At 36.8% G+C, this 27,642-nt stretch overlaps 3 protein-coding genes across 9 annotated transcripts in view; 2 read left to right on the plus strand and 1 right to left on the minus strand.

Annotated features, from left to right (window-relative positions):
- Window positions 1-331: 331 nt before the first annotated feature.
- LOC146514550 (cystatin) lies at window positions 332-7,097 on the plus strand. Of its 2 annotated transcripts, none has more exons than XM_085164771.1 (5): window positions 332-467; window positions 645-853; window positions 3,897-4,048; window positions 4,146-4,247; window positions 4,437-7,097. In XM_085164771.1, exons 2-5 carry the CDS (start codon window positions 766-768, stop codon window positions 4,530-4,532), a joined length of 438 nt encoding a protein of 145 aa, XP_085020897.1. In that variant the 5' UTR covers window positions 332-467; window positions 645-765; the 3' UTR covers window positions 4,533-7,097. The 2 variants fall into 2 exon arrangements, with proteins under 2 accessions (XP_085020897.1, XP_085020899.1); XM_085164773.1 differs by having other exon boundaries at window positions 334-467; window positions 621-853.
- rassf6 (Ras association domain family member 6) lies at window positions 5,021-17,555 on the minus strand. Of its 6 annotated transcripts, none has more exons than XM_085164764.1 (12): window positions 17,394-17,554; window positions 14,358-14,484; window positions 13,535-13,606; window positions 13,278-13,356; window positions 12,285-12,445; window positions 11,755-11,846; window positions 11,305-11,504; window positions 11,119-11,220; window positions 9,634-9,685; window positions 9,426-9,544; window positions 9,185-9,282; window positions 5,021-8,822 (listed from the first exon to the last, which is right to left on the minus strand). In XM_085164764.1, exons 3-12 carry the CDS (start codon window positions 13,591-13,593, stop codon window positions 8,747-8,749), a joined length of 1,038 nt encoding a protein of 345 aa, XP_085020890.1. In that variant the 5' UTR covers window positions 13,594-13,606; window positions 14,358-14,484; window positions 17,394-17,554; the 3' UTR covers window positions 5,021-8,746. The 6 variants fall into 6 exon arrangements, 5 of the variants coding, with proteins under 5 accessions (XP_085020890.1, XP_085020889.1, XP_085020892.1 ...); XM_085164763.1 differs by having other exon boundaries at window positions 13,535-13,609; XM_085164766.1 differs by lacking the exon at window positions 14,358-14,484 and having other exon boundaries at window positions 13,535-13,609.
- A 2,029-nt stretch (window positions 17,556-19,584) lies between these two features.
- musk (muscle, skeletal, receptor tyrosine kinase) overlaps window positions 19,585-27,642 on the plus strand; it is a 33,954-nt gene continuing 25,896 nt past the window's right edge. Inside the window, exons 1-6 of the mRNA XM_085164757.1 lie at window positions 19,585-20,227; window positions 24,877-25,003; window positions 25,428-25,579; window positions 25,733-25,860; window positions 26,168-26,309; window positions 26,395-26,519. Coding sequence (XP_085020883.1) covers window positions 20,113-20,227; window positions 24,877-25,003; window positions 25,428-25,579; window positions 25,733-25,860; window positions 26,168-26,309; window positions 26,395-26,519 — 789 coding nt within the window. The 5' untranslated portion in view covers window positions 19,585-20,112. The remainder of the gene's footprint in view (window positions 20,228-24,876; window positions 25,004-25,427; window positions 25,580-25,732; window positions 25,861-26,167; window positions 26,310-26,394; window positions 26,520-27,642) is intronic.

The following is a 27,642-nucleotide window of genomic DNA, read 5'->3' on the forward strand; positions in this document are numbered from 1 at the left end:
TGGTTTTCACTGTTACTCACTGTATGCCGACTGATGTCATCATCTGGCTTGTGTTGGATCTCCACAAAGTGGCTATTCAGTGCTTTAAAACAAAATGAGAAGATGGAAATGTGCACATCTAAATAGACACAGACTACACACCCACATGATGCATTCAAAGTGAAACAACAGAGCGCGCACATACACACAACAATGCCCGTCAGACACCTATCTGAACTGACTCTTCCACTTGAATATTTCCTTTCTGGCATTCACACCCTAGGTTAAATCTATACATGCAGTCATATGTGGTATTAGCTGGGTGTGGTCTTCACTGGCTTGTTATACAGGCCACAGCTGAAAGGCTGAATAGTCACAGGCATTCACTGACGCCACCCTCTCCCTCTTTCACTCTCCTGCCTCACATTTCTCTGTTTCACCCTCTGTTGCTCCAGCACTCACCAGTATTCAACTTCTTTAACAAAAAGGTATTTATATTTCTACTTTCTTTGTAGCATAAACTATACGGATGGATAATCTATATGGATTATATATAGTACTTTGTACTTTTTTCCTTTCAGCTATATTATTTAAAGTTTCATTTCTAGAGTAAATCCTCTTTATCTCTGTCCTCATTTGAGTGCTCTCTTTGTGGACTTGGACAGACCAAATCGAGTGGGACATCTGCAAGTTGGTTGACAAGTAAATTGTTCTGCTCATCTGAAGAGTTTTTCTGGAAACCAGTCTTTCTCTTGTGAGGAGCACAGCAGAGTTTGGTGTATAAAGATGTATCTTCCATTGTCACTGCTGATATGCCTATCAGTTATCCAGCTGGGCTTGGGAGATCAGCTTGTGGAGGAAGTCATCATAGCCGGTAAGTAATTATATCGATAAGAAATATAAGAAGCAAAAGCATGTGGAGTAATGTCACAGGCAAGCAAGCCAGAAAAAATAGCTTCTGAAATTTTGGGGGCAATACTACAGAAATACTATCTAATACACGCACATTATTTTTTTTTAAATGTGAAGTTTCATGACAACTGAAGTGGCTGTATTTATTATTGTGCTATTGAGCCTTACACTGGATATATAAATTCATGAAAAAATATCACTTTCCAACAGGGACATTTACAAAAATGTTAAGAAGCTGTGTAAAATAAATATGTGAAATATTTGCAAATCACATAAATATCTAGTTAAAAAATATTTGATTGTTTCCTTAAAGTATGCACTGATTTTAAAACCAATACCAGCAACATGCTTTGTGAAAGAGCTGGGATCTGCAGATGTTTAACCCTATGTTGTAACATCTGTCCTTTTAACAAAACTGTATGAGATCAGCTGGAATTTTGTTGAAATCATGTTTGTCTATTTTTGTCAGATGATGGATGTCATTTGTCCTGAGTAACAATGGGTTCTGGCCAGTTTAGCAACAGGATTGTTTTATTACACAGTTAGAGATGCTGTTGTAAATCATGCAGTAATTAGTTGAAAAACAAAATCTTGTCTGGTTGGCAGCATCATGTTGCTCCAAAACCTGTTCGTGTTGCCCAGCGTACATAGTGTCAGCATGTACAATCAGGTAACCCAATAAAGATATACTGTCCATGATTGCCAACCATAGGACACATTTCCTTTCAAGTCAGCCCATTTTAAATGCACTTGATCCTAGAAAAGGTTGTTTTTCTTTTCCCTGTCTGATCCCAATTCAGTGCCCATTTAGACCCAACAGATCATGCATGCAGTGTTGGCTGGTTGTTGTGATTTGGGGCTATATAAACAAAACTCAGTTGAACAGAACTGAATTAGTCTTGCTCTTTAGATGCAAATCCTACATGGATAAAAACAGCCACCAGTATATTATTATGTTAATTTAAACTTCATCTAAATACATTATGAGAGGCATCCATCTATTTCAACAAATTAGTTTAAATGGGTCGACAGAATCTGTCTCTTGGATTCTGATTAGTACCTCAACATGTGGTGACAGTAAAGTAGAAACAACATGAACATGAAATGGTAGCCATTCTTATAAAGTACAATGGAGGTATATAACAATGACTGCACTGGAGCGTAGACATCTGTGTCAGAACCATGACTAACAGTCTAGAAACGAGTCACACAAAACATTTGCAATTCAGCTACTTTGACTTTGTGTATTCATATGACATTTAGCCACAATGAAAAACATGTATTAGTAAATTGCCTACTATCGCAGCGTTAAAGAAAAGATGAGATGAAATGTGCATATACACATCTTTTTTTTTTATACAAATGATGAAGAAAAAATACAATAACAAAATTCAGATAGCAACCCAAGGTAATAACAAGACAAAATCCCGAAAAATACAAATGCTAATAGTGAAAAACATATGATAGTCATTAAATATTTTTGTGGCATGATGAGAGAGGCTAGATGTGATCTTCTGTTGTGCTCCTTGGATGTCGTGTTTGTTGGAGTTTAAGGGAATTGTGTTTGCTATTATGGTTGCGTAGCTGTTATACGCTTGTTTCTTCCGATGCTACTGTGCTCTTTAATGGCTTACAGTTGTTGTTGTGGAAATGAGATGTTGCACCATGAGTGAAGTTATCCACTGGGCTAATGACACCCTTGGAAACAAAGTGTTAGAATGTGTGCAAATGCTGAATAAAATAGCAGTTGTAGTGACAGCTGAAGCTTCAGTGTCTCTGTGTCAGTTCTTGCATTACAGATTTCTCAGCATGGCGTAATATGGTCAGAATACTTTGGATGGTAATAAATAACATTGTTTAAAACCATTCATACAGTCAGGGAGCTTACATTTTGCCTCTTAGTAAGTCTTTGAATGTCAAAACGGCACCAAAATGGCGCCATATTTGATGACTGTACTGCAGTCTGGTTGGCTACAGTGAGTCATGTTTACCTTAGTGAGAAGACAGATACAGATGTTCTTGCTCAAGTGCTGTTTAATTTGGCATGGTGGAGTTGTAGCTGCAGAGTGTTAAGGAATAAAAATAATAAACGAGTAATCCATCAGGAAAACTCAGTACCAGTACTTAGTATGTAAGGAAGATTATATATAGTGCAGTAAAATCTGCAGCATTGATGCAATTTACGCAGAATTTGGAATGCAATGTGATTTATCATTTTCATAACTTTGGAGTGTTTGTTTTCAGACATACATTTGACAAAATTGCATTTTTCCTTGCGTGTAACTTTAACTTGTGTTTTTAGGGCAACTCCTTGCTAAATCTGTTAAAATGAAAACCATTGTTTTACTCACCGAGTACTCAAGTAGATGTACATTAAGGGGGAAAATAATGGGGGAAGGATTAAAGGAAAGTCAGCCTCGAGAAATTAGTTTCAGGAGTGATTTGAAACAAAACACCGATTAAGCTGATCAGACAGGCCAAAGAAGAATATTCCAAAGTTTAATCTCCACAACATCAGAAGCTCACTTCGTATTTAAAGTAAGAGGGTGGAGCAGTGAAAAGATGAGAAGTCAGCTGCATCTGCATATAATACCTCAGTCGCGCTGATATATATGTAGGCAGGAGCCATGTAGAGCTTTACAGTAGATTCTGATGAGCAATGCTTGGTTTGGCCTAGAAGTCAGTGTAGTTTGGCAGTATAAGACCAGCTCAGTGCGGGTTTTGTGGTTTCTGGACTAAAATATGGAGTTCGGCATAGTGTATGACTTTGCAAATGGAAGCAGATCCAAGTTAATATTAGGATATGAGAGGATTACTAAGGTAAGTACTTTTAATAATTTCCTAAATTGGCAGATGCATTAAGTGGCACACGGTTTAGTGCAATAAGGAAATGCATCCTCATAATAATATCCATTCATCATTTTTTTTAATCATTGGTGTGATATCTTGATGAAATTGTGTAAATTAAATGTTTGTGTGTTTTCGTGTGTTTAATTTCATCAAAGAAAACAAGCCTCTTCTGGGTGGCTGGGTTAAAAGGAATCCAGATTCAGCTGAGGTTCAGGAGGCAGCTCAACATGCTGTGAAGACGTTCAATGAAAAGCCCAAGGGCAAGAAAATGTTCAAATTGATTGAAGTGACTGATGCTCAGAGTCAGGTTAGAATCAGCTTTCACAAACAAAATGAATCAGCGTTTTACTATTGCAATCCCACTACAGCGTAAAATATACATTTATGTATGCTGATGTTTGTAGGTGACCAATACAATCGACTATAAGATTGATGCAGTCATGGGAAAAACCAAGTGTCCCAAGTCTGAAAACCAAGACTTGAAGGGCTGCAGTGCTGTGAAAAAGGTGAATGTTTTTCTTTGTCTGCATTTGTAAAAGTCTGTAAAGTTTGTAAAGTTTCTCAACAATATTTTTTTCCAATGCAAAACAAGTGAAAAGCTGAATATTAATAATTAATAAGTTAAAAACAGAAATCTAGAGAAATGCTCCCCTTTGATTCTCATGTAATACTCATTGTTGTTTCCTCTTTCATAGCATCTGAAGTGCCGCTTTGTGGTGATTTACAACCCCCGCAACAACAAACACGAGCTGCAGAAACAAAAGTGCAGGAAAGTTAAAGACAATGTTTAAACTTTGAACAGCTTTAATTTGAATTGCTTTTGTAGGCTTATTGCCATGGCAAATTTTTGTGTTCTTATTTCCTGTCTCTGTAATTTAGATATATTTTCAGTACTATGTAATGCAGCACATTAAACATGGTGGATGTGGAGGATTGTTCAAAATGAACAAATCATAAATTTGAAATAAAGATTAAAAAGGTTTGCTAGAATGCAATTATAATTTGGTTTGCCATGGTTGTGGTTCATGGGTTGAAATGCCTTCTTTTTCTATTTTACTTTAGCTTAAAAAAATATCTGTGTGCCATTTGTGCAAAATGTAAACTTGATTCAGTTATTTAGTTATTACTGTAGGCTATTTAGAATAGACTCAATCATATGCATGCAGGTAAGAGTCAAAGTGTTCATGATTTATTCATGTTTATCTAACTGATGTTTTTTGTTGTTGCTGTTGTTGTTGTTGTTTTATAGCTAAATCAGCTGATTAGACATTTTGCACAAGTCATGAAGTTTTTCACAAGTCAATCTCTCTTCATGCTCTGTCAAATGTCTGAAAAGAAGGATAGGAAATGAGTCATTAGAATGATTTGACATTCGGAAATAACATCTCCTACACCTGTTTCTGTAGAAATGTCTTCATTCAGTCAATGAAAAAATACATGAGGAATGAGAGATGCATTTCATTATACATTTTAGGAAACAGTGGGTTGTCTCTTCCATGCCTTTTGTACTCACTGCATTTGTATAACTTATTGATCCTTTCTATATCAATCTTAGACATTTTGTCTGTTTGTCCTATTGGCACAGAATGATTGGGAATGGGAGTAATGGTTTCTTCTCCAGGCACTGATGCAAAGTCATTCCTAAGAAATGACTTCATCACTTAAAATTCATCAACAACTAGTAATTCATAAACCAAAATCCAGTGTATTTTTTAATTTTTCTCCTGTTAAAGAGTAATGTGATTCAGATGCTGCTACCACAGTACTATACACACCTAACACCAACATGCAAAGAGATGAAGTCAGAAACTTGCCACGTAGAAAATAATGTGACAGCTAGACAAGCTACCATTACACTCATAAACAGAGGTACTTCTTTGAAAAAAAAAGAAAAAAAAAAAGAATAGCAAAACCATTTTGCTACTTTTCTGGAAACAGTTATGTTATTGATAGAAAGTAATCTTACCTTCCATGATACATCACAGAGGAGCAGTCATATAGTGTGTAAGTTGTCAGTATCCTGTTTATGCAAGTTGAATGCATTCTGTATTGAACAAAGAATAAAAACAGTTATCATTGTTCATTTCAGAGGTATGAGCTTGTTTTGTCTCAGAGGTATTTTTGGAGACAGTCCTGTTTTCAGTCCAAGATCTCTGTGACCTTTGTATCAGATTTTAACCAAATGTAATATAATGGGATGGTCAGACTTTCTAGATATTGTTCTGAAATTCGATTTATAAATGAAACTACTAGCAACCTTTTCTTCCTTAGATTCAAGATAAATCTGAATCCATAAAGAGGGGAATCATTAACCTCAAACAAGTTGAAATAAATCTCATCTGAGCAGCCAATATGTTTTTCTCATAATTAACTTTTAATGCAAAATCACACTGTAGGTTGTAAGCCACTGCCCACAGGCATGGTATGGGCAGTTAAGGAGTCAGCTGAAACATTTTGTTTTGGATAAATAGAGATTACCTTTGTTTGCTGCCAGAATTTTAGACATTAAGCCTAAATGTTGAGTGTCCTCAAACTTCACGTCTAAAATGAAATGATTCAGTTATCCAACATGAAGAAGCATGGAGTCATAAAATGAGTTAAAGACCCATCATAAGAATATTCAATCACCTTTCTTTTGGATACGCACCTCCAGAGACACAAATGAATCTTTAGCAGTAAAATAAAACATGAATATTGAAGAATTTCATTTTTTTGTTTTCATTTTTATTATTTATTATTATTTATTATTTATTATCTTTTTAATACAAACTAAGATTCATGAGAGATTTTTTTTTATATAACAAAAGCTGACCTTGATTGTCATCATGTCAGGTCCTCCTTAAATAGTCACTCAATAATAGCACATTACAGATTAAAAATAAGAATTTAATGGTTGACTGTCGTGTTTACTTACTACAAGATCAGTCTAAGAAGAAAGAAGAGGCCCATGTCGCCGAACACACACACACACACACACACACACACACACACACACACACACACACACACACACACACACACACACGTGTGTGTGTGTATGTGTGTTTGTAATCATTGGTGTACATCTATCTGGAATGAGAAACCATTACTTTTCTTCTCAATTCTGATGAACCAGTTTGACCTTGCTAGCATGTGAATGGCTGGTTAGACATTTGTGCATGTTTGTTAATGGGCAGTTAAACGAGCTAATAAACCCAACTAATAATCTATTTATCTGTATTGCTAAAATGCTCTCTCTCTTTTACTCTTTAAACTTGTGGCTTACACCCAGAGTTGTCAGACACTTACATAGATCACATATTTGCTCTGCATGTACAATATTATCTCAGTTAAAACTACAAACTTGTATGATTTTTTTTAATAAAAAGAAAATTAAATGAATGAACTAAATGAAAAATTGCATTTAGTGGATAAGAATACATTCTTCCTCTTGAGTAAAATCCAATTTTCAAAAACAGAAATGTAAAACCTCTTCTGGGGCTTGCACAGCTAACATCTATGGATCTCCTTCATGATGGAACAGCAAAACTGTGCCACTGGGAACACTCATTTTCCATTTCTTAAAAGTCTACCATTTGGAAACTGGTGCACATGGAAACTCTATCCTACAATAAAACATCTGTTTATTCTCATTTAGTCATTCATCATGGCAGAGGAAAATTGCTTAGTAATATAAGGCTGTCTGGTGGGCTGGCAAGCCATTACAAAGTCTTTGCCTCTAAACTGCACTGCTCACCTTATTTCACATTCATTATTTAACTATTAAGACAAGGTTTTCCATCTGTAAGCATTTTCCCATCTTTCACACACAGACACAGAGAAGCAAAATGAGAGAGGACTTTTATTTACTGGTTTTATCTCCTGTCATCCAGTTTTCCTATTATCTGTCCCCCAAAGTAGCTTATTATTGCATTCACTCTTTGTCATCTTGTTTGTACCATTGTTGATGATTGCTATATTTAATTAAAGTGGCATTTTTGTCATCTTATGATTCATCTTAGACATATTTCCCCCACTTTCAACCTGTCATGTGTGGCATCTTTGGAATGATGTTTGGCTGACTAAGTGACAAATTAACCACCAGCTACTTTGAGAGGTTCAGATGAAGGCAAACAAATAAAACAAAAAAGGGTGGAGGCAGCGAAACAAAATAACAGAGGCCTACAGTAAGTACAAAGTATTATGCAGACTCTCATGGAAGAGATAGAAACACACTGGGAAAACTACGTAGAGAGGAAAATGCAGGAGTCTGAGGAACGTGCAAATGCTAAGACTCAAGGAAAGTTTTGTCTGGATTAAAATTTGATGAACACCACATACAAGAACTATTTCCATTGTGGTCATTGAGCCAATCAACACTTTATTACAAACCAGTAAAATAAATACCAGAAATCAGCAATAAAATCCATCCAACTCAACCACATATAAAATAACAAAGTACACGAAAAAAGAGTAAAGGTCATAATTTCACTATGGTTTCAGCAGGTTTTTAACAATCAATATAGTTTTATCAAAAGTCTATATACACATATTTTGATCATTGATAAAAAAAAAAAAAAAAAAAAGAATTTAACCTTGAGTCCAAATAACCCTTGAAAAGCTCCAGTGGCACACATAACTCAAACATAGCAAACAGAAAGCACAAACAGAAGTGGCCATGCTGGTCCCATATTTATTCACGGACACAGTGAACTACAATTTCTGGCAGCAACGTCTTACATTTGCATCTTTAATTTCTTTTACAGTTTAAAATAGAAAAAGACACATAAGACTGGAAGGATGATATATTTTTGTATGGGATATACACCAGCTTCATGCTTCATATCCCAAATTGTTCATCTTTATCATGTATCAGAGATTCAGAATTATAACATTAAAGAGTGCATGAAGAAAAAAAAAAACAAGGGAAAAGAATTCCTCACATTTCTGTAGATCTTTCATCGTTGAACATGGAAATGGTGCTGTACTGAATGTTGAATCTTGTTTTAGAAAATCAGGTGAGTTGTTAGACACTGGTCTCAATGGGACGTGACATCTTACAGTTTAACATATTGGACAGGACTCTCTTTTGGTGTTTGTACCTGGCACACACACACACACACACACACACACACACACACACACACACACACACACACACACACACACACACAGATAGATTAAGAGAGAGATACAGACACCATAAGCAAGCAAAAATATAAATGAGAAAGTTTAAATATTGGCGCCACCACCTGACCTCAAACGTTACTACAGTTTTTATATGTGACTGGTGAATGTTGGTTATGCACATCTTTTTGACTGGTGTAAAGGAAGATGTAGTCATGCATAAGTGGTAAAGCACGCACCGTTAGGCTCTTTATTAATTTTCTCTATTTTCAAAACTTAATTGCACTCGTGAGAAAGCATTTCAAGAGCGTTTAAGCAAATAAAATTGTATACTAACTTGTTCTCAATCCTTTGTATCTCTCTGTTCTCCTCGTCTTTGAGTTTCTGTAAAACTTTTTCAAGGATTGGAAGCTCAATGTTCAGATACTGAGCTACCTGCAAAGAAAAATATGGTACCATATAGTTTGCAACAAATAAAAAAGCATAAAAGTCCTTATTAGAAGTAAATGAAGGTACCTTAAAACACTTAAAGGGTAACATTATGTTACCATAAGTTAAGGCACGGCTACTACACTCACATCATCACTAACTTCCTCTTCATCCGCATCCATCAAAAAAATCTTCATGATGTCATCAGAGGGTCCCTGCAGTGTGCGCTCCCATAACGGCTGGTCTGTGTTACTCAGCTTCCTTTTTTCTGGACAAAGCACACAAGTGCCACATTGGTGCAGCATTTTCTTGTGCTATGTCTAATTATTGCATTTCTTGTGGAAAAGATGAACCCACCTCCACTTTGATGAAGACAGTAGAGAGCAAATTCCTGGGGATCGTTCTGTATCTGATGAACATACAGCCAAAGAAATATATAAATATATACTTTTTTTTTTTGGATGAAGTTATTATGGTTTGATGAATTCTGACTATACATTATTTACATCTCATGCTTAATCCATGAGGTTTAATAAGATATTTGCAACCCTGAGAGCAACCCATTATTTCACAAATGTTTGTAGACGAACTCTATGTGCCTAGTCACTTGATTTTACACACCAGTGGCCCTGGAAGTGATTGGACCACTTGGATTCAGTGATTGATATGGGTGACTAAATACATTTGCCAATATAGTGTACCTCCCTCCCTAAACAGTGCTGTGGTTTCTTTTTTTTTTTGACTCCTTCCTAATTTCTTGGATTTTTGCATATTTGTCACACTCATTCAGATCATCAAGCAAATTTTAATATTCATTTGTGTTCATAATTTTCATTTAAGGGTAACCTGAGCAAATATAAACTACAATTTTTAGATCATGATTTCATTTTTTAAGGGACAAAAGCTATCCAAACCTCTCCTCCAGGAATTCATGATTCCGTTAATTACAAGAAGTCATCCAGGTCCTAGAGCAGCAAGGACCTGGAGTTGCTCTGTTGCTCTGTAGTCTGTAGTTGCTCTGTGAGTAACTACAGAGCATCGCACTATCACCATTGTCTGTTGGTATAATGTTCTTTTTTGATGTGACAGGATATAAACCTGGTTCTTTTGTTATGCCCTGAATGAGTTCATGTTGTAAGTTTTGTTGGGCGGCCAGTCCTGGGAAGTTTCCCCAGTGTTCCAAGTTTTCTCCCTTTGTGGATAATGGCTATCACCTTGTTTCACTGGAATCCCAAAGCTTTAGAAATGGCTTTGTAAACCTTTCCATACTGAGATGTCACTGACTCTGTTCTTAAGTAGGTTAGGTTTAGGCAATGTGTGTCGCTTTCTGAGCTCCTTTAGCCCGTTTAATTTTCTCAGACAGGTTCTATTTAAGCGATTACCTGATTCAACATGTCTGACAGTAATGAGGCCTGGGTGTGGCTGCTGAAAATGAACATGAGCATTCCAAAAAAATAAATAAAAAATTAATGATTTAACAAGAGGGGACAATGCAGAGATATGTTTGGGTTGCTGTTTTTTCCCCCCTGAATAAATGAAGTCATCATTTAAAAACTGCATTTTGTATTTAAAGGTACAGTGTGTAAGCTAATTGTGACCTTTGAATGAAAAGTTATGAGGTGCATTATATGTGTGCCTGGTCTCTAGTCACATGCATAAAAGGATGGACTGGTGATGTCCATGTTGTTTATGTGTTCAAAATTGGGGTTTTGTCTATTAAAAACCTCATAAACTTACTGTACCTTTAAAAACTCAAGAAGGTGAAAATCCTTTTTTTCACAGCACTTGCTGTTACATAAATTACAATCATTTTTTGTACTAGTCCTCTGGTACCAATCTTACCTTGAACTTGTGCAGCAGCTGTTCAATGACTTGGTTTGTGGTCATTCTGCTAGAGATACAAACTTTAGTTGGTGTACCAAAGCACGGAGTGAAGATCGAGGTCTGTAGAACAGAGTGAAACAACACTGACCTTAAACTCATGATGAAGAAAAGAAGCCCTGAGGGCAGTTTTAAGCAGAAACCCACTTTGTAATTGTAGAAGTGGCCATTGATTGAAAAGCGATGCTGCCTTTCTTTTTCTCTTTGAGCTGCTGACTTTCCCGTGCCCCTCCTTCTTTTAACCAGCGAGGCATCACTCATACAGCGGAACAGGTTGGACTCTGCTTCCTGTTCTGGATTCTTCTGCTTTGGAGGGCGCAGGGTTGAAGTCTCATAAACAGGTGGTCCTTTTTGTGCAAACACCCCCAGAGAAAAAAGGTTCACATTCAACATATGGTGTAACTACAATAAACAAGACAGTTTTAAATGTGTGTAAACAAGTAGACATGACATTCAACTAAAGCTAACAATAAGATTTGATGATAATCCATAAGCCAAGATCTTATGTCCAACAATATCTATAATATACTATAATTTAATGGTTAAGATAGCATTTTTGAGAAATGACAGAGATAGTGAAGAGAAAAAAGCATTCACCTGGTAAAGGGTTTTTGATTGTTTCTTGTGGCGTCTCAACCATCTCATCTATCTGGTGAAGGTCAACATATTCTCCCCATCGTGACATTCCTCTGAAAGAAAGATTGACTATGAAAACAAAACCTGAAACACTTTAGCTATATAACTACTGTAGTCATGCAGTAGGGTTGCGTGTGAGCTGAAGCCTAGTCCAGCTACCACTGGTTGAGATGCAGGGTACACCTTGGACAGGTTGCCAATCTTAAGCAGAGATAACAGAGAGAGACAGACAACCATTCACCAACTTTCACACCTATGGCCAATTTAGAGTCCCCAATTAACTTGACCCCACCAATTGCATGTCTTTGGACTGTGGGATAGAAGCCGGAGTACCTCGGGAGAACCCATGCAGACGCAGGGAGCTCATGCAAAGCCCGCGGTCAGATGGTGGAGGCAAACTCAGGATCTTCTTGCTGTGAGGCAATGGTGGCAACCACAGAGCCACTGTTTCCCACCAGTACTAAAAATATTGTACAAAATTTGATTTTAACCTCTTGCTTTCCAGTGGGCTGACTGGACTGGTGGGATCTGGAGAGGTCTTAGGAACAAATGGAAACATTTGTTTGTCATCCTGTATTTTCAGCCTGATTGGTCTCCGTACTCCCCAGCAGATATTCAGCATGCCTTCCACCACCACCGTGCCATCTGCTTCCTGTTACAGAAACACATACACAGACATGTTAAAACAAGCTTCACTATTAGCTATATGGCTAGATACAGTCCCAATCAAAAGTTTAAGACCACATGCCTTTAAAAGGCCAAATCTGTGCAAAAATGTGGATTTTCTTTCAGGTAGCAAGTACAAATGGGTGATATGTTTTAGGTTTATAAATTAAAGTTTATAGAATAATAACACTGTTTTAATTTGTTCACTGTGAACAGGAAAACAGAAAATCAAGGAATAAATTTGTGCATAGGAATCTATATTTAATGCTCATGCTCAATGGGGAAACACAGAGACTTTAGAAACTACTTGAACTTTAGGCCCACCTACTTTCTGTGCAAAGAAGTCTGGGAGATCTTCCAGGAATGGTGACGCTATTTTCAGGAAAAACTGGCTAGTAGGTGGTGGTTAAATACCTGTTGATCTATGATGTGGAACATAACCTGCTCCTGAGCAGGTTAGGCTAGCAGTGTAAGCTACCATCTACACCTGTAAGAAGTGATCCACCTTCACAGTACTAAAAACCCAGGATTAACACTGAAGTACAGGCCTCAGGTCTGCAGTCTATTGGCTACCACAGACAAGGACAAACAATCTTTTTCTGTCAGAGTAGTGTGAGAGAACCCACACACATGCAAACTCCACACAGACAGGCCTAAACAGGCAGGTGCATTTGACCCCAGGAAGCCAAAGCACTAACCATTGAATCATGGTGCTTTTGTATATTACCTATTAATTATCCTTACTAACTAGCAATGTGAATATCCCAAGAATTGGGAAGCAAAATGGAAACCTATTTCAAATTCTTATTAAATCATACCTGAGCGTAAGTGAGGCGAAGTTGAGTCTGGTCCTTCAGGAAGCAGTTGTAGGTATTAAACAGGGAGAGAAACTCCGCTCTAAAATTAATAAAAAACTAAATGTAAGGTTTTGCACAGCACAGCCCGACAATGTTCAGGTCATATTTATTAGTTTATTATTTTATATTTTGTATTCTTTGTCAGATTATTTGGAACCACTTAAGGGAACATGAAATACAGAATACATAAATGACATTTAGTATACAAAGTAACTCACCTGGACAGTGTTCTCCCATTCCCTGCCTTGATGACTGGGAGGAGAGCTGCTTCATTCATGTCTGGTCATCTACTGCTGTGAAAACAAACAAACAATTTTATAAAGTTAATGAAAACCTTATAAAAAAACCCCCTGAAACATATACGTGTAAGCTTGAGTGTAAAATCAGGTGACTAACAATAGATGCTGCCAACTTGGTGAACAGTATTGCGTAGTCGTGCATATGGCTCCATAAAAATAGTTAACCAGCATTATGTGCAACTTGAGCAAGGAAAGACACTGGGAGCTACAGTGCACTTCTACAATCCTGAACCAGCTGTCAGTGTTTCCAAGAACAAATTAAATAAATCGAGTCTTACCTCCTCTAACATGGTGAGTCAGAGCTATCCTCTCTCCTCACTGTCTTTGTGTCTGCCTCTTTCTTCCTTCTGTGCTTTAAATATCTCTTTCCAGTCTCTCTGTCTCTCTCTCTGATGTGTTTGTGTTATATTTATCCCTCTCTCTCTTTCTCTTGCTCTCTCTCGCTCTCTCTAACATGCATTCACTCTTTTACTTTCTTTTTTGTGCTCGTCTCTAAGAGATTTTATAGCTGCACTCCACCCAGCAACCCGTGATGACAGTGTAGACCTAACCATTTGTTTATTCTTTGGTCAGAGACGCTGAAGTCTGTGACCGACAAAGAGGACTGCTGGAATATTCATGTTGCCGCATTTAAAAAACAAAAAAGCAAAAACTTCTTTCTCCTGTTATTTTCTGGAATCCTGCAAAAACTCCCAGCAGTCTGAAAACAGCAGTCATATATGTCTATTTCTTTCATTCTTACCGGTTTTCTCTGCCTCAGCCTGTTTGCTGGTAAGTAATATCTCAGTTATTCAGCAGCTGTCATACCAGAAGCCACGGCACTCCTCTTTCTGACTGACTGTTTCCTCTTGCACAGGGAGACGTGCCAGCTACAACGATAACAATAACAAAACTTTAAGCACGCAGTTTCTACAGAAAAACGTTGGTATTTGTATCTTATGTGCACATGAAGATTTGAATCTGGCAACAAACTTTAATGTAAAACTGCATTTAGGCACTGTAACAGTAAAGCACAATGTACAATCCCTAATGTATCAAAGCATCAGTCAAGACTCTTTTTTACTCTTTTCTGATAGAAAACACTATGTTTATAACCATGTGCTACTACTACTACAACTCCTCTAATTACAATAATAACGGTCATCATAATGATAGAAGCTTGGAGTTGGAGTTCATTTGAAAATCCAGGGTCTATGTAACAAATCCCAGGTGGGCATGTTTGTGTGAATGAAGTACTGAAGTACATGGCATAGAGCAAATGTACTTTTATAATAATGTTTGCTAAAATTGTTTTTAAAAAAAGTATTATCATGCTCATCATGCTGACTCCAACTCCCGAGTTTGAGTTAAATACAGCAGTTTGTATGTTTTCCCTCTTAAACATGCAGAGTTTAGGGTTTCCAACAAATTTTAATCAGCAACTCTTTTTAGAATGTATAAATTGCCTATTAAGATTAATACGTGTTTCATTTTTTAAGTTTAATAACACTCATTTTTGAGAACATCATCTCACCTAAGAGATTTAACCATTACAAGCATAGTAATTTATCTGTTTTTTATTGAGAGTGAAAATCGCAAGAACAAATATAACCATGTTGAACTATTATAATCATTAATCATTGTCTTCACTTGTTTCACAAAAAAACATTTATAATTAAATCTTAAAGCAAAAAACAAAAAAACAAAAACTTGCCTATTGCAAACCAGTCTGTGCATTCAAAGCATTGGTAAGTCACGTGCCTTTCTAATCTTATGATCCCACAACCCCACTTAAGAGCTCTGTTTTAATCTTAGCTCTCAGTTAGTTTAATCTCAGTTTGCGCGGTATAAAAAGATTCTCATTTGTTTATTTTGCTTGCTTGTAGTTACACAGCACAAACAAGCACAGGATGTACTTTCATTTATATATAACCTTTCTGTTCTTTGTGACCACTCAAAGCACTTTTAGCTACAAGTTTTGTTTTAACCATTTAAAATTAATATATATATCACTTTATGACTTCATAGTGCAGCTCAAGCAATAGCTCATACAAATGCCCAATTTAGAATTATCAATTAAACTAACAGGTATGTGTTTGGACTGTGAGAGGAAGCCAGAATAACCCAAGTGCTCTGGAATTGGTCAAACATGCAAACGCCACACAGAAAGGCCCTAACTGGGTTTTGGACCTCCATAATCCAACCATATTTCAGACCTTGTATCTGTGCCATGGCAATACTTCTCAAGCCACTCTTCAGGCTAAAAGATTGACATTTAGACATTTGTAAGTATTTTATTTTTATATTTAATCTTGAAATGGTCCAAATTTGTCCTGAACATTATGCAAAGGTTAAATCATTCCAGTGGTATTTGCTTTAAGAAATCACAGCACTAATGTGATCGACAAGAACAGTTTCTAGTAAAAAAAAAAAAGTGATACATGGTAGTAAGCTGCAGAAAATTTAAGCTCTAGCATATAATAATGTCAGCTCTTTCACTGACCTCTTATAAGCCTTTGTAATATAAAGGAAACAACTACTGTATATATACTGAAGAATATAATGAATGCCCAGCAATTTATCACCATTTCACACAGCATCCACATTCACAGCATTGTAGTGTATTCACAAACATGTAATTATTTTAAATAATTTTATTTTTTGCATTTTGTTACAATGTAGTTATACATTTTTAGAATTAATTCTTCATTTAAAAAATATTCTGCATATTATAATCAAAAGTTTACTCTTAAAGTCTATACAAAGCATGCTTTGAGGGTCGACATCCACTGGAAGACAAGTGACCTTTAAAGTTGTAAATCTTGCTTGCAGGCAAAAAGAAAAACAAAAAAGAAAAAATCACCAGCATCAAATGTGACGTTTGAATAGAACCATGACATATATTTATGTTCTCTGAAGAGGCTAGTGGTGAGTAAAAATCCCGCTGTAGGTGAACACTTTACAGCCCTCTCTCTGCTAATCCGCTAAACAAGCCATCAGGAAATAGATTTATTTATTTATTTATATTTTGAGAGGGCATATGTTCTGATAGCATGAGATAATCACTCGGAAACTTTTACAACTCTTTGGCATATACACTTCACACAATTCAGTGCCACAGTTGACTGCTTCACTTTACTTTTAGTACGATGTTATCTGGAGGTTGAACAGATGATTTTGTGTGTGTATGCAGTAAAAGCCTTTTTCAGATTGTCAGCTGTGGTTCTATAAAAACGGAATGAAGCCAAAGAAAACAAACACACACCAATGTATTTGTTTTACTGCCTTTACTTTACTTTTTGCTCCTCCCCATTTCGCCACTCCTTTCTGTATCTGACTGTCTTCATACATAGCCCTTGCTCTTTGTTTCTCCCTAGATTTGACCTGATTATGTCATTTTAATATACCTTCTGGTTGTTTCTTGCACCTGGGCTGCAAAACCTGACAAACATTGTGACAAAGAACCCAGCTTTGTTCTACTCCAGCCTACAGATAAACTGTGCTGTATCAGCTACTGTATGACTCGAGTCACATGAGCTCTAGTCTGTGACATTGGTGTCCGCCCCATGTGGCTAACATAGAATGAGTATGCTTTTCATACAAATAATATAAAGAATTCAACTATTACAGTCTTTTATTTTCTTAATGTGACTGGCAGGTGTTGCTCTGAAAGAGGTGTAACGCATTTCATTTCCATTTTGTTAAGCCAGACGCTCTTTGGTTCTTTTACAGCTGCAAAGAACACGTTAACAAACCAAAGTATAAAGTAAACATGTACCAAAAGTAAATTTCCTCTTACCTGACTAGTGTATCTTTTAATCTTCTATCGAATGAAGCAAGTTCACTCCATGTTCGAGCTCTCATGTGTGCATAATGTACATGTGTGTTTGTGGTAGGAGGTCCAGAGTACGGTGCATGTGGCAGGAGGTGAGCGTGTGTAGCACCCCACAGCAGCTGGTTAATTATTACAGAACATGTTGAGACAGTGTTCATAGGGAGTGGCTGACTGACACCAGATATGACTCGACTTAACTGTGCGTTTGTGCATGCATGCCCGGAAAGAGTGAGAGCGGGGGTTATGCATAACGCATTACATTTGCCTGCTGGGCAATTTTACAAATCAACTGAGATTGTAGTGGGATTGGAACACTGTTGATGTTTGTACCATTTGGACTGAACCATCTAGAAAGTCTTCAACATTCTAAATACAGAGTTTATTCACATCCTGCACATTTGTCCTTTTAAAAGTTTAGACCAGGTGTCTTACACTGGATCAAACATCTACTTTGTTGATGTTCAGGTTACAGCATGTAACACCACAAAATCCTACAAGTCAACATTCAGTATGTTTGCTAACTTGACTCCTTCTTTTTATTAGGTTATAGTTAGGGCTGGATCAGGTGACTCTGAACCTCTACTGGGGGGTTCCCACGATGCCCTGAGTGCCCTGAGCAGATGACTGCCCCTCCCTGAGCATGCTTCTACTGGAGGTTTCTTCCAGTTGAAATTGAGTTTTTCCTTCCCACTTTCTCCAAGTGCTTGCTCATAGGGGGTCATCTGATTGTTTGGTTTTAACGTATTAATTTATGCTCTTTACCTTATATTACACCTTGAGGAAACTGTTGTTGTGATTTGCCATTATATAAATAAAATTGAATTGACCTGAACTGAAAAATGTGACTTTGGAGTTTAATGTAATTTTTTATGTTCTCTCAAAAGAAAACAGACGTTTTGTTCAAGTGTCATAATCTCAAAAGCCTTAGCAATGATCTTATCAAATAAGCAATTTGTGTCAAATACACATGCATGTGAGCACCAACAAACACATTTAAACAAATACATACATATGAATACATACTAAAATGTAGGAGAGAAACCTGGTAGTACAGCCTATGTGGAGAAAAAAAAGTTAAAAAGTTTAAGGTTATCAAAACAATGGACGTCTTTAAAGTATGTTTGCAAACCTCAGTCTGATGCAAATTGGAGCCTCTGCTGCGATTCTGTCAGCAGAGGGAGTCAGAGTATTAGTGCAAATATTTAACAGAGACATCTGGTAATGCTGAGTCAGAGATTCCAGGCCTATCAGTATCAGTGGGATCTTTTTCAGTTTTATCCTGGTTTGATACCAGGTTAAAACCTGATCTCTTTGATGTGTTTGGGTTACTTTGGTGTTGTAACACTTTCATGAAACAATAAAGCTGATTTAAAAAAAAAAAAAAACTGGACTCATGACACTACATACAGCCCAGTTCTGTCAAGCATCAGTGTAAACTAATAAAATCCTGTTCTTTTATATAACATTTACTGTATACTGTTTACTATATAATAGGCTAATGTACTCTTTGAAACAGCAAAGGGTGAATGGAGCTAGACAATCAACAGATGTGAATTATTTCATCAGACGCAACGTTTACATGGACTGTAAGTTAAGGAATTCTCACATTCTAGGCTTTTGCTAATTAGCCAAAAAGCCCATAAGAACAGAATGATAAAACAAAACAAAACAAGAAGGTCACAAACAAGCAATCCTTTGTATTTTACGTTTAATTTAATCCGCTTTATTTATTAATTTTTTGAAACAAACCTCCTTGTGACATCTGTTAAGTCAACAGTTAAATCTACACAGATGACAGACTGAAGCTAACTGTGTGTGCTGATGGAGTACAATAGTAGGGTGTATCTGAAGCAGAATGGATAAGGAGCAAATGAACTGAAATGCCATTCCTTTCCCAAAATAAAACAGGACGTACAGGCTGGCAGGCAACAGGTGGGCACAAAGGCTTCCTTCTGGATTGTGTGTGTGTGTCAATATATAACAGTAAATACATGTTAAGTAATGTGCTAAAATAAGCCTGTCTATATATTTTTAAAAATACATATTTGTAAATTTCTTTATATATTAATATTAATGACTTGGTATTAAAATTAAAAGAGGATATATCTGCAGATAAAATATACCTTATTTTTCTTTTGATCGTTGACATGAGCTTTCTCTTTAGTGGCTTTTTGGCTATTTTACGTGTGTATTTAAGGATCACACCTCTGACCAGATTTACATGGAGCCATTGGTGCATGAGAAAAAGGATAGTATGCCAATGTAAAGTAATTTGCACTGCATATAAAAAATGTAGAAGTTTCATAATTTCTGTGTCTTTATGTATGCCCATACTGACCAAAACTTGTACCTAGTGTCTTATATGAACATCATAAATAAACACTGTTTGTTGATTACTTTAAATGTAGTTAACAGACCAGCACTGGAGCCTGTGGAGCTTAGAGCAGAACTACACAACCTGAGTGACTGTACATGAGGACAGCAAGCAGCTGCCGCCGTCAGTTACAAAGTTAAAAGACACACACGCGCACACACAGATACATACGCAGAGTGATTGAGCTGGTTCTTGCTGAGCGCAGAGCTCATGGCTGTCCCTGGCTAAGACACACGCAGATGCATATAGGAGAGAAACACAACAAGAACATCTCTATACGTACTGGGGGAATCTCACCATAGTCTCATTATGTATCTGCTAGATAATGGTCTGAACAATAATTCTAGAGCAAGGATGACGACTGTGGAACACATTTTGGTCTTTCTGCTGATTTTGATCCCTTCATGTTACAACATGCAGACAGGTAAGTGAGACTCCTACACCAGAGGTCCTTCAAGCATGTCTTTTTAAAGTTTTCTAAAGTGTCTTATTACACTGACGTGGTGAATAATTAGAAGAACATGAAGTTTGAATTAATTATGCATGAAAGCTGCAATGTGCTTGCCAAGTTACAACAGCAATCCTAATAAATGTCACAAAATGTAAACAGATGAACAAAACGAAAAAAAAAAGGTCAAGGATAAACCTTTTAAGACCGTGCCTTTGGATGAGTGCACATGTGTAAGTGAATATAATGTGCAGAAGACAAAGAGAAAGCAGTCTGAGTTTTTCCTGGCACATGTAATCACCTGTTTCCCACTGCACATCCTGCAGGGAAAAGGAGAAGGTGTTTATAGGTCAACATAGTGTAAATGTGATTAAATCTACATCCTTCCTACACTTTGGGATATCCTCTCTGAAGCATATGGTAGAGGTGGTGGGGAACTAGCTATTCCTGCTTCTTCTTCACCACATCTCAGCCTGAGTGGTACACCTCTTGCTGAGCCACATTGGGAGGAAACAGCAAACCTGAGCTTGTTGTTGAACCAATAAGGTCAGCTTCAGGGTCATGAGATGCAAGATGGAGATGAAGTCATCGATAATACACTACTACACATTGGAAATTATTTAATGACTACACACATAAAGCTATACATGGTACAAATCGTCTCATAGAAACAGGTGGTGCAGATGTGGTTTCTCTTTGCCTGGGAGGCTATTGTAACAGTCAAGCTACACGGTGGACTGACATTGTGTAGGGTTAGGTTTGACTGTAGTTTTTTCCTGTGGAAGTCATTGATCATAAGGTTGAATTGATGTGCATAGCTTCTTCCACGTCTTTGCAGATCAACTACTGTCAAATAAGAAAATAAAAGTATTTCTTGAAGATTTGATTTAAACAATATCTACCACACATTACCATCTTAAACTATTCCACTGGATTTACAATAAGTCTTGAGTCACCCCTCATTTTTTTCTTTTGCTTCCAAGGACCCAGACTTTCTTGTACGTTTTAAAGCAGTCTAAAACAAGTTCTCCAAGCTTTCTAAAGGTCTTTCAAATTTTCTCTTTGGACACTGGCTTCTATTTTCTCTTATAACCTGTATTTCTGGGATTTCAATAGATCACTGAACCTATTTCCTAAATATAAAGCTAAATATAAAGAAATGAAGGGTGACTCAAGACTTTTGCACAATAGTGTACAATATTTGAGTTTAAACATCTGTGAAAATTAAATGATCATGGGTGCACTTTTTAAGATCAAGTGACAGAGTTTGGCTTGACCACAGTATAACAAACTGTGATGAATATTTAAATGAATATTTAGCAACTCTGGACAGACAAGTGCTATAAAAGTGTTATTATCTTATTACTATTGGTTGTTTTATTTTGTGTTTTTTCAGGCACTGATTAATTGACCAAAGCCAATATGGCTGGCACAGAAATATTGACTTTCATATTCCCGTGTCATGCTACGGGTGATCTGTCTTTATTTTCCCGCGTTTGGTTTAATTTGAAATGACTGCGAACCAACTGTGGTGACACATTGCAGCATTGCCTCACAGTAGAAGGTAACTGGTTTGAGTCTCCTGGTCAGCTGGGGCCTTTCTACGTGGAGTTTATATGTTGTGTCTATTACTGACAGTTGGAAAGTATACTTGATAGTTGGTGGTTGTACAGGTAGCCAGTCCAGGCTTTTTTAGTAGCAGAAATCTACACATTGGATTATGGTTTCAATCTGTATCTGTCAAGTTAACAAAATTAGACTTTCAATATGTACACCTTCAGACTCAATGTATAATTGTTAAGTAATTAACTGTGCTGTAAGACAGTATTCTCAGAATCAAGATCACTTATGGATTCAAAAGCAGCCTGATTAGTTAAAGACGCTTTTTAACGTTGCTCAACATGCCTGTGTAACTGAACTAGTAAAAACAATGGAAGAATCCTTTGCAGACATCTGAGCACCAGATACACCATGAGAACAATGCTAATTTTTTGTTTTGTTCTCATTTGTCCAAAGTAAAAGTCAAAAGCTTCTATCTGGTCTGCACAACAGCATTGAAGTATGCCTGGTTGTGTGTGTGTGTGTGTGTGTGTGTGTGTGTGTGTGTGTGTGTGTGTGTGTGTGTGTGTGAGTGTGTGTGTGCGTGCGTGCGTGTGAGAGAAAGAGGATGGTATTTACAATTTGTCTCTGAGCATGGAAAAAACCCGGGGGATAAACTTTTATTCAAGGCAAACTCCAAAGGAACCAAAGGTTATGAGTTACAGGCTGTATGAAAAAAGCACATTTTATGGGATAAAGATTAGGAAAAGATACATTTTACCAGGACGTTTCTTGAATTACACACACATTTCTAAAGTGCTGCACACTAGCATAAACACGCTGGTTGCTACTTCTTCAGCCAATCAAGATCAGCATTAACACAGCAACACTAAAAATAATAAAGGAACTTGCTGTTAGTTTGTATAGGTTTGTGTAATGCCTATAGCAAAGGCCAGAAGGGATCACTGTAAGTGGCCTTCTCTAAAGGCCTTGACAGCCTTGAGTCATTTCTGGTGTCCAAAAAACATTCAGAGATTTTGGAAAAACAAAATCCTCTGCCGGGGTCAGATCCGCAGAGGTTCTCGTTTGCTTTAAGTGGTGAGTCATTTGGCTTCAGTCTTCAGATGTTACCCATCTGTTCAGACATAATATTGGCAATGGAAAGACATTGCAGACAGAAACAAACAGTCTGCAAAACTTCTCCAAATCCGCTGCAACTTTAATACAACATAATACTTGAAAAAAATAAATAAATTAAAGTTCTTAAGAGGAAGTGTTTCCTGATATTCAGCCTAGTCCTTAATCCACAACAAGGGTAACAGCAGTTCAACATGTGGTTAATTGCCTTTAATGAGATGGAAAGTTATTTCACCACAGAATTAATTAGGATTTGTTCTCTTGGGACAATGAATGTCCACACAAATTGACAAGACAATACATAGAATAGTTCATTGATACTGAGTTCATAGACCTCCATCTTACTTTGACTTTAGCTACAAATATATCACTTTTCTTTTTCAGTACATGAGTATGCTTTATAATAGGTTTTGTTTTCATCAATCAGTTGGAAGTCACAGCAGCAGTGACCTTGAATTGAGGGTGGGGATGTGGCTGCTTCTCCCAGCTATGTTATTGTGAAATCTTGGTTTCACCAAAGACAAAACAAGCACAATGTCCTGTAAGCCCTAATCCTATCACTGCTTCTTCTTTCTTCTTCTTCTTCTTCTCTTTCCATGCTCTCACCCTTCCTCTGCTCTCTCCTTTCATCCCTCCGCTGGTTTATATTTTGCCTCTTTCTCTTCTTAGTTCGTGCAAAGTTTAAAGCAACCCTAACTCTCTGATCTGAATCCTGTGTTTCCATCTCCTTACTTCTCTTTGTCTTTTAAAAGTGAGCTTTTTGTATCTTTCTTTTAAACCCACTACCAATTCTCTACTTCTCAATATAATAACCTACAGCAACAAAACAATGTTGAAAATACAAGCTCAAAATTCCTGCAACTCCCTGTCCGTTATTAAGACGTAGTAGCCAAATAAATATTGATCATATCTTTAGTCTGGATGGATTTACATCACAAGAGATGTGTAATATTTTGCATAGTGTTTGTACACACAATTGGTGACTTATTCACCCTAGTTTTAACAAAGACCATGTGCTGAAATCAGATAGTGGAGAACATTGGGTGCTGTGGGGCTTTCCTTGAATGTTAAATTTCTCTGTTTTCTTTGCTTTAACCTCACCCGACTAACAGCAACCCTCTAAACACTAGATAAAGTTCAGTTTCTATACTGGTCTCTCCTTTTGTGCTATCCTCCAAAACTAACCAAATCCTAAATGTTCCAGATGTAATTCTGACAATAAACATGCTTCTTCTTTTTCTTTCATTATCTCAAGGTCAAATTCTTCTGCTTACTCAAGTCAAAACTGTGACAAAGCACAAAACCTCTGACCCTGTCTCATTAGTCAGCAGTGTTAGCTGGATCCTCACTGACTAAAACAGATGACTCAGTCCAACAGAGGAATGCCAAGAATGTCAAATAATTTAGCTAAAAAGATGCAGCTGTTGAGACCTCCTTATCACTTATTATAATGTGCTCGGATCATTATATTGCATGCTGAAATAAATGTAAAAAAGAAAAGAAAAATGTACAGACTGTGAAATGTCCAATATCTATTTTTGTCTAACAACAGGGCTCCTTATAAAATATGAAAGCTTTTGTAATAGTATTTTAGATTTCTAGACATAGTTTACTTATACGGTATCTAATGATTAACTAATAACTGCCAATATAATTCTAAAATTGCAGTCACCTATAAATGAAAAAGTAATTAATTCAAGTTTTGTAGCTCCTGCACCCAAAATCACAGCAAATACAATGTACTATCCTCACAGTTCTTCATTCAGGCTTTAAGGGTAATAACATATAACCAATAAACATTTAACAGTGTATTATGTAGCATAAAACATAAATCAGCGTATTATGTTTATATATTAGCTCAAATACAAAGTTCGACAACTACAACAATAAATAACTTACATATATAAAGAAAAATCTTGATTTTTTTCCTTTGGATCTTTTTTTTGTAGCACCTCGTATCATCACATTATTAGAGACAGTGGACGTTCTACTGGATCACAATGCCACCTTCATCTGTGAGGTGGAGTCACACCCCCCTGCTGAGATCACCTGGACCAAAAATAATCACCAAATTATGTAAGTTTACAGCTTTATTTAAGTTCACTGTTGTAGTTTAATTAAGAAATTTGCTATGATAGTTGATATATATATATATATATATATATATATATATATATATATATACACACAATGCCTGTGTGTGTGTGTGTGTGTGTGTGTGTGTGTGTGTGTGTGTGTGTGTGTGCATATATATTTAATCTTACAGCTTATTTTTCACTAATGAACTGCAATGCATATTATTCTTGACAGGGTGCTTGCACTGATTAATCTTAAATATAAGTTTCTATCTATATTTATATATCCACCTGTTTTTTATTTATTTAATTTTGATCCAATTTAGGGTTGGGTTGGGGCTGTAGTCTAACCCAGGAGTATTACATATAGAACATATATCCAGTGATCACTTCTTTGCTTTGCACTGTCCTTTTTGTCCCATTAGGTACTATGACACACGGTACCTTACCAAGGAAAAGGGTCAGATGTTAATCATCCCACATGTAAGAGAGTCAGACAATGGGGAGTATTGTTGCCTTGCCAGTAATGGCATTGGAGAACCTGCCAAGAGCTGTGGAGCGCTTCAGCTAAAGATGAGTATGTTTACTTTTTTCCGAGGATGTATGACTGGAGTTTGAGCAAATCTGATCATTATTTCACATTTTTGAAAAAAATAACCTAATACCAAGGCATCATTAAAAGAAACACATTCCAGGCCACTGTTCTATGTCTTGTTGGTCTCGTCATCAGAGCCACAGATCAAAAGGCATCCCACCAATCTAACACTACTGGTAGAATCCAAAGCAGTGTTGCCCTGTGTTACCCTTGGCAACCCTAAACCAGATGTCACGTGGCTCAAAGATGATGAGCTTATCCAGGTACAGTTGCTGCAAGTTTTCTAGGTAAAATACATGTAGTTCACTGACTTATGGAGTTAATAATAACTATCTGAGAGTACCGTATACTCATGAGTAATTCATTTTTTCACTATTTGACCAGAACTGAAAATACCTGGATAGTTTTCAGGTTTTCAAAACTGCAAGACATTACTTAAAAAGGAAAGTTATCCATTATGTGTTTTTCAGTTTGCTTTCTTGTGTCTCATAGCCTGTGTTGACAAATAGTTGGTAATAAATAATGCTAATATATCAATTTTATTTTTAAAACAAACAATAACTCTTCCAGGTCAATGACCGTGTTACTATTCTCGACTATGGGGCATTGAAAATTCATAACATACAGAAAGAGGATGCAGGACAGTACCGCTGTGTGGCCAGGAATAGCTTTGGTTTGGCCTTTTCAAAGCCTGTCACCATAGAAGTACAAGGTATGTATTTTAATGTAAGCTGTAGCTTGCGGTGGGACCATGTGTGTTTTTTGTCTACGCTATTGTTGTTTGTGTGTGCCCTCAGCTCCAGCACGAATCTTGCGGGTTCCAAAGGACAAAAGGGTGGCGTATGGCAGCCAGATTTCCCTAGAATGTAATGCCACTGGAAATCCAGTCCCAACCATTACCTGGCTGGAAAACGGGAATACTGTGAGTACTCAACTTGTGTGTGTGTGTTTGTGGGTACCTGTACAGCTGCTGATGCTGATATTTTTATAATATATACTGATTTTTTAACAAAAAAAATCTAATTTAATCAAAAATATCCAGCCAGCTATACATATCCATTCCTTGGCCTCTGTGTGATCCTACCAGGAATATGCTTGTCTCCCCACAGTGGTTGCAACAGTGGTTGAATTTGGCTCAAATGTCAGTCACACACTGCCAACATAAGAGAAATTCTAGCACGTAGCTAAAATAGTGACACATTGTCAGCTGCATAGCCGTACATAATGGGAAAGCGGCAACAATAATTGATTAAATGTCCAAGCTGTCATGTAAGAGAGAGTGATGTTATGATTGCAATTTGTATTCATTATAACCCCATATCAAAAGCAAATTAATAGTTTATTCTCTGCTGTAGGCATAGATATAGAACTACACAAATAGTTATTGTCTAAATCCAACACATTATCATTACCCACTTTTTTGACTATAGCTAAAGAGATGACAGTTCACTGGGTAAATGCAAATGCTTACAAGGCACTCTTGGAAACAAGTCCGTTCCTTGGTTTCAGTTCTCCAGTAAGAATTATAGTATCCAAGTGGGCTTGCCACTTGGATACTATAATTGGATACATTTTTTTTTCTCTCTTTAGACAAGCTTGCTTGTGTGTAGCTCTGCAAAATAGGAGTGGTTTTATTGATATATGTCCATCTGCTGATGACTGAGTAAATGACACAAAAGTAAAAGGAGTTTAAAGTTTGCAGCTGGGCCTTATTATCGCTACACTAGCAAAAAAAAAAACAAACCCAAAACCAAACACAAAAACCCCTTACACTGGAAAGCTAAAAAGACATGGTACTGCTATATTAAGCAGCTACTTCTGCTACTCCTGTACATAAAACAACTAATGATTTAGTAAGAAACTGAACACAAGCTATACTTTAAAGATCAACACTAAATGTGGGTACCTAAGGGTACCCGCAGGTCTGAATATTTTTGTCTTGGCTGTCATAAGCAATATTCTATGGTTATAAAAACAACTGTCCATTTTACAGTTTGAGTGAACATAAGGCTTCCTCCTTGTTTTGGGGTTGTTTTTTTTTCTTT

The sequence above is a fragment of the Neolamprologus multifasciatus genome, chromosome 7 (genome assembly GCF_963576455.1).
Source record: "Neolamprologus multifasciatus chromosome 7, fNeoMul1.2, whole genome shotgun sequence".
Taxonomy (NCBI): domain Eukaryota; kingdom Metazoa; phylum Chordata; class Actinopteri; order Cichliformes; family Cichlidae; genus Neolamprologus; species Neolamprologus multifasciatus.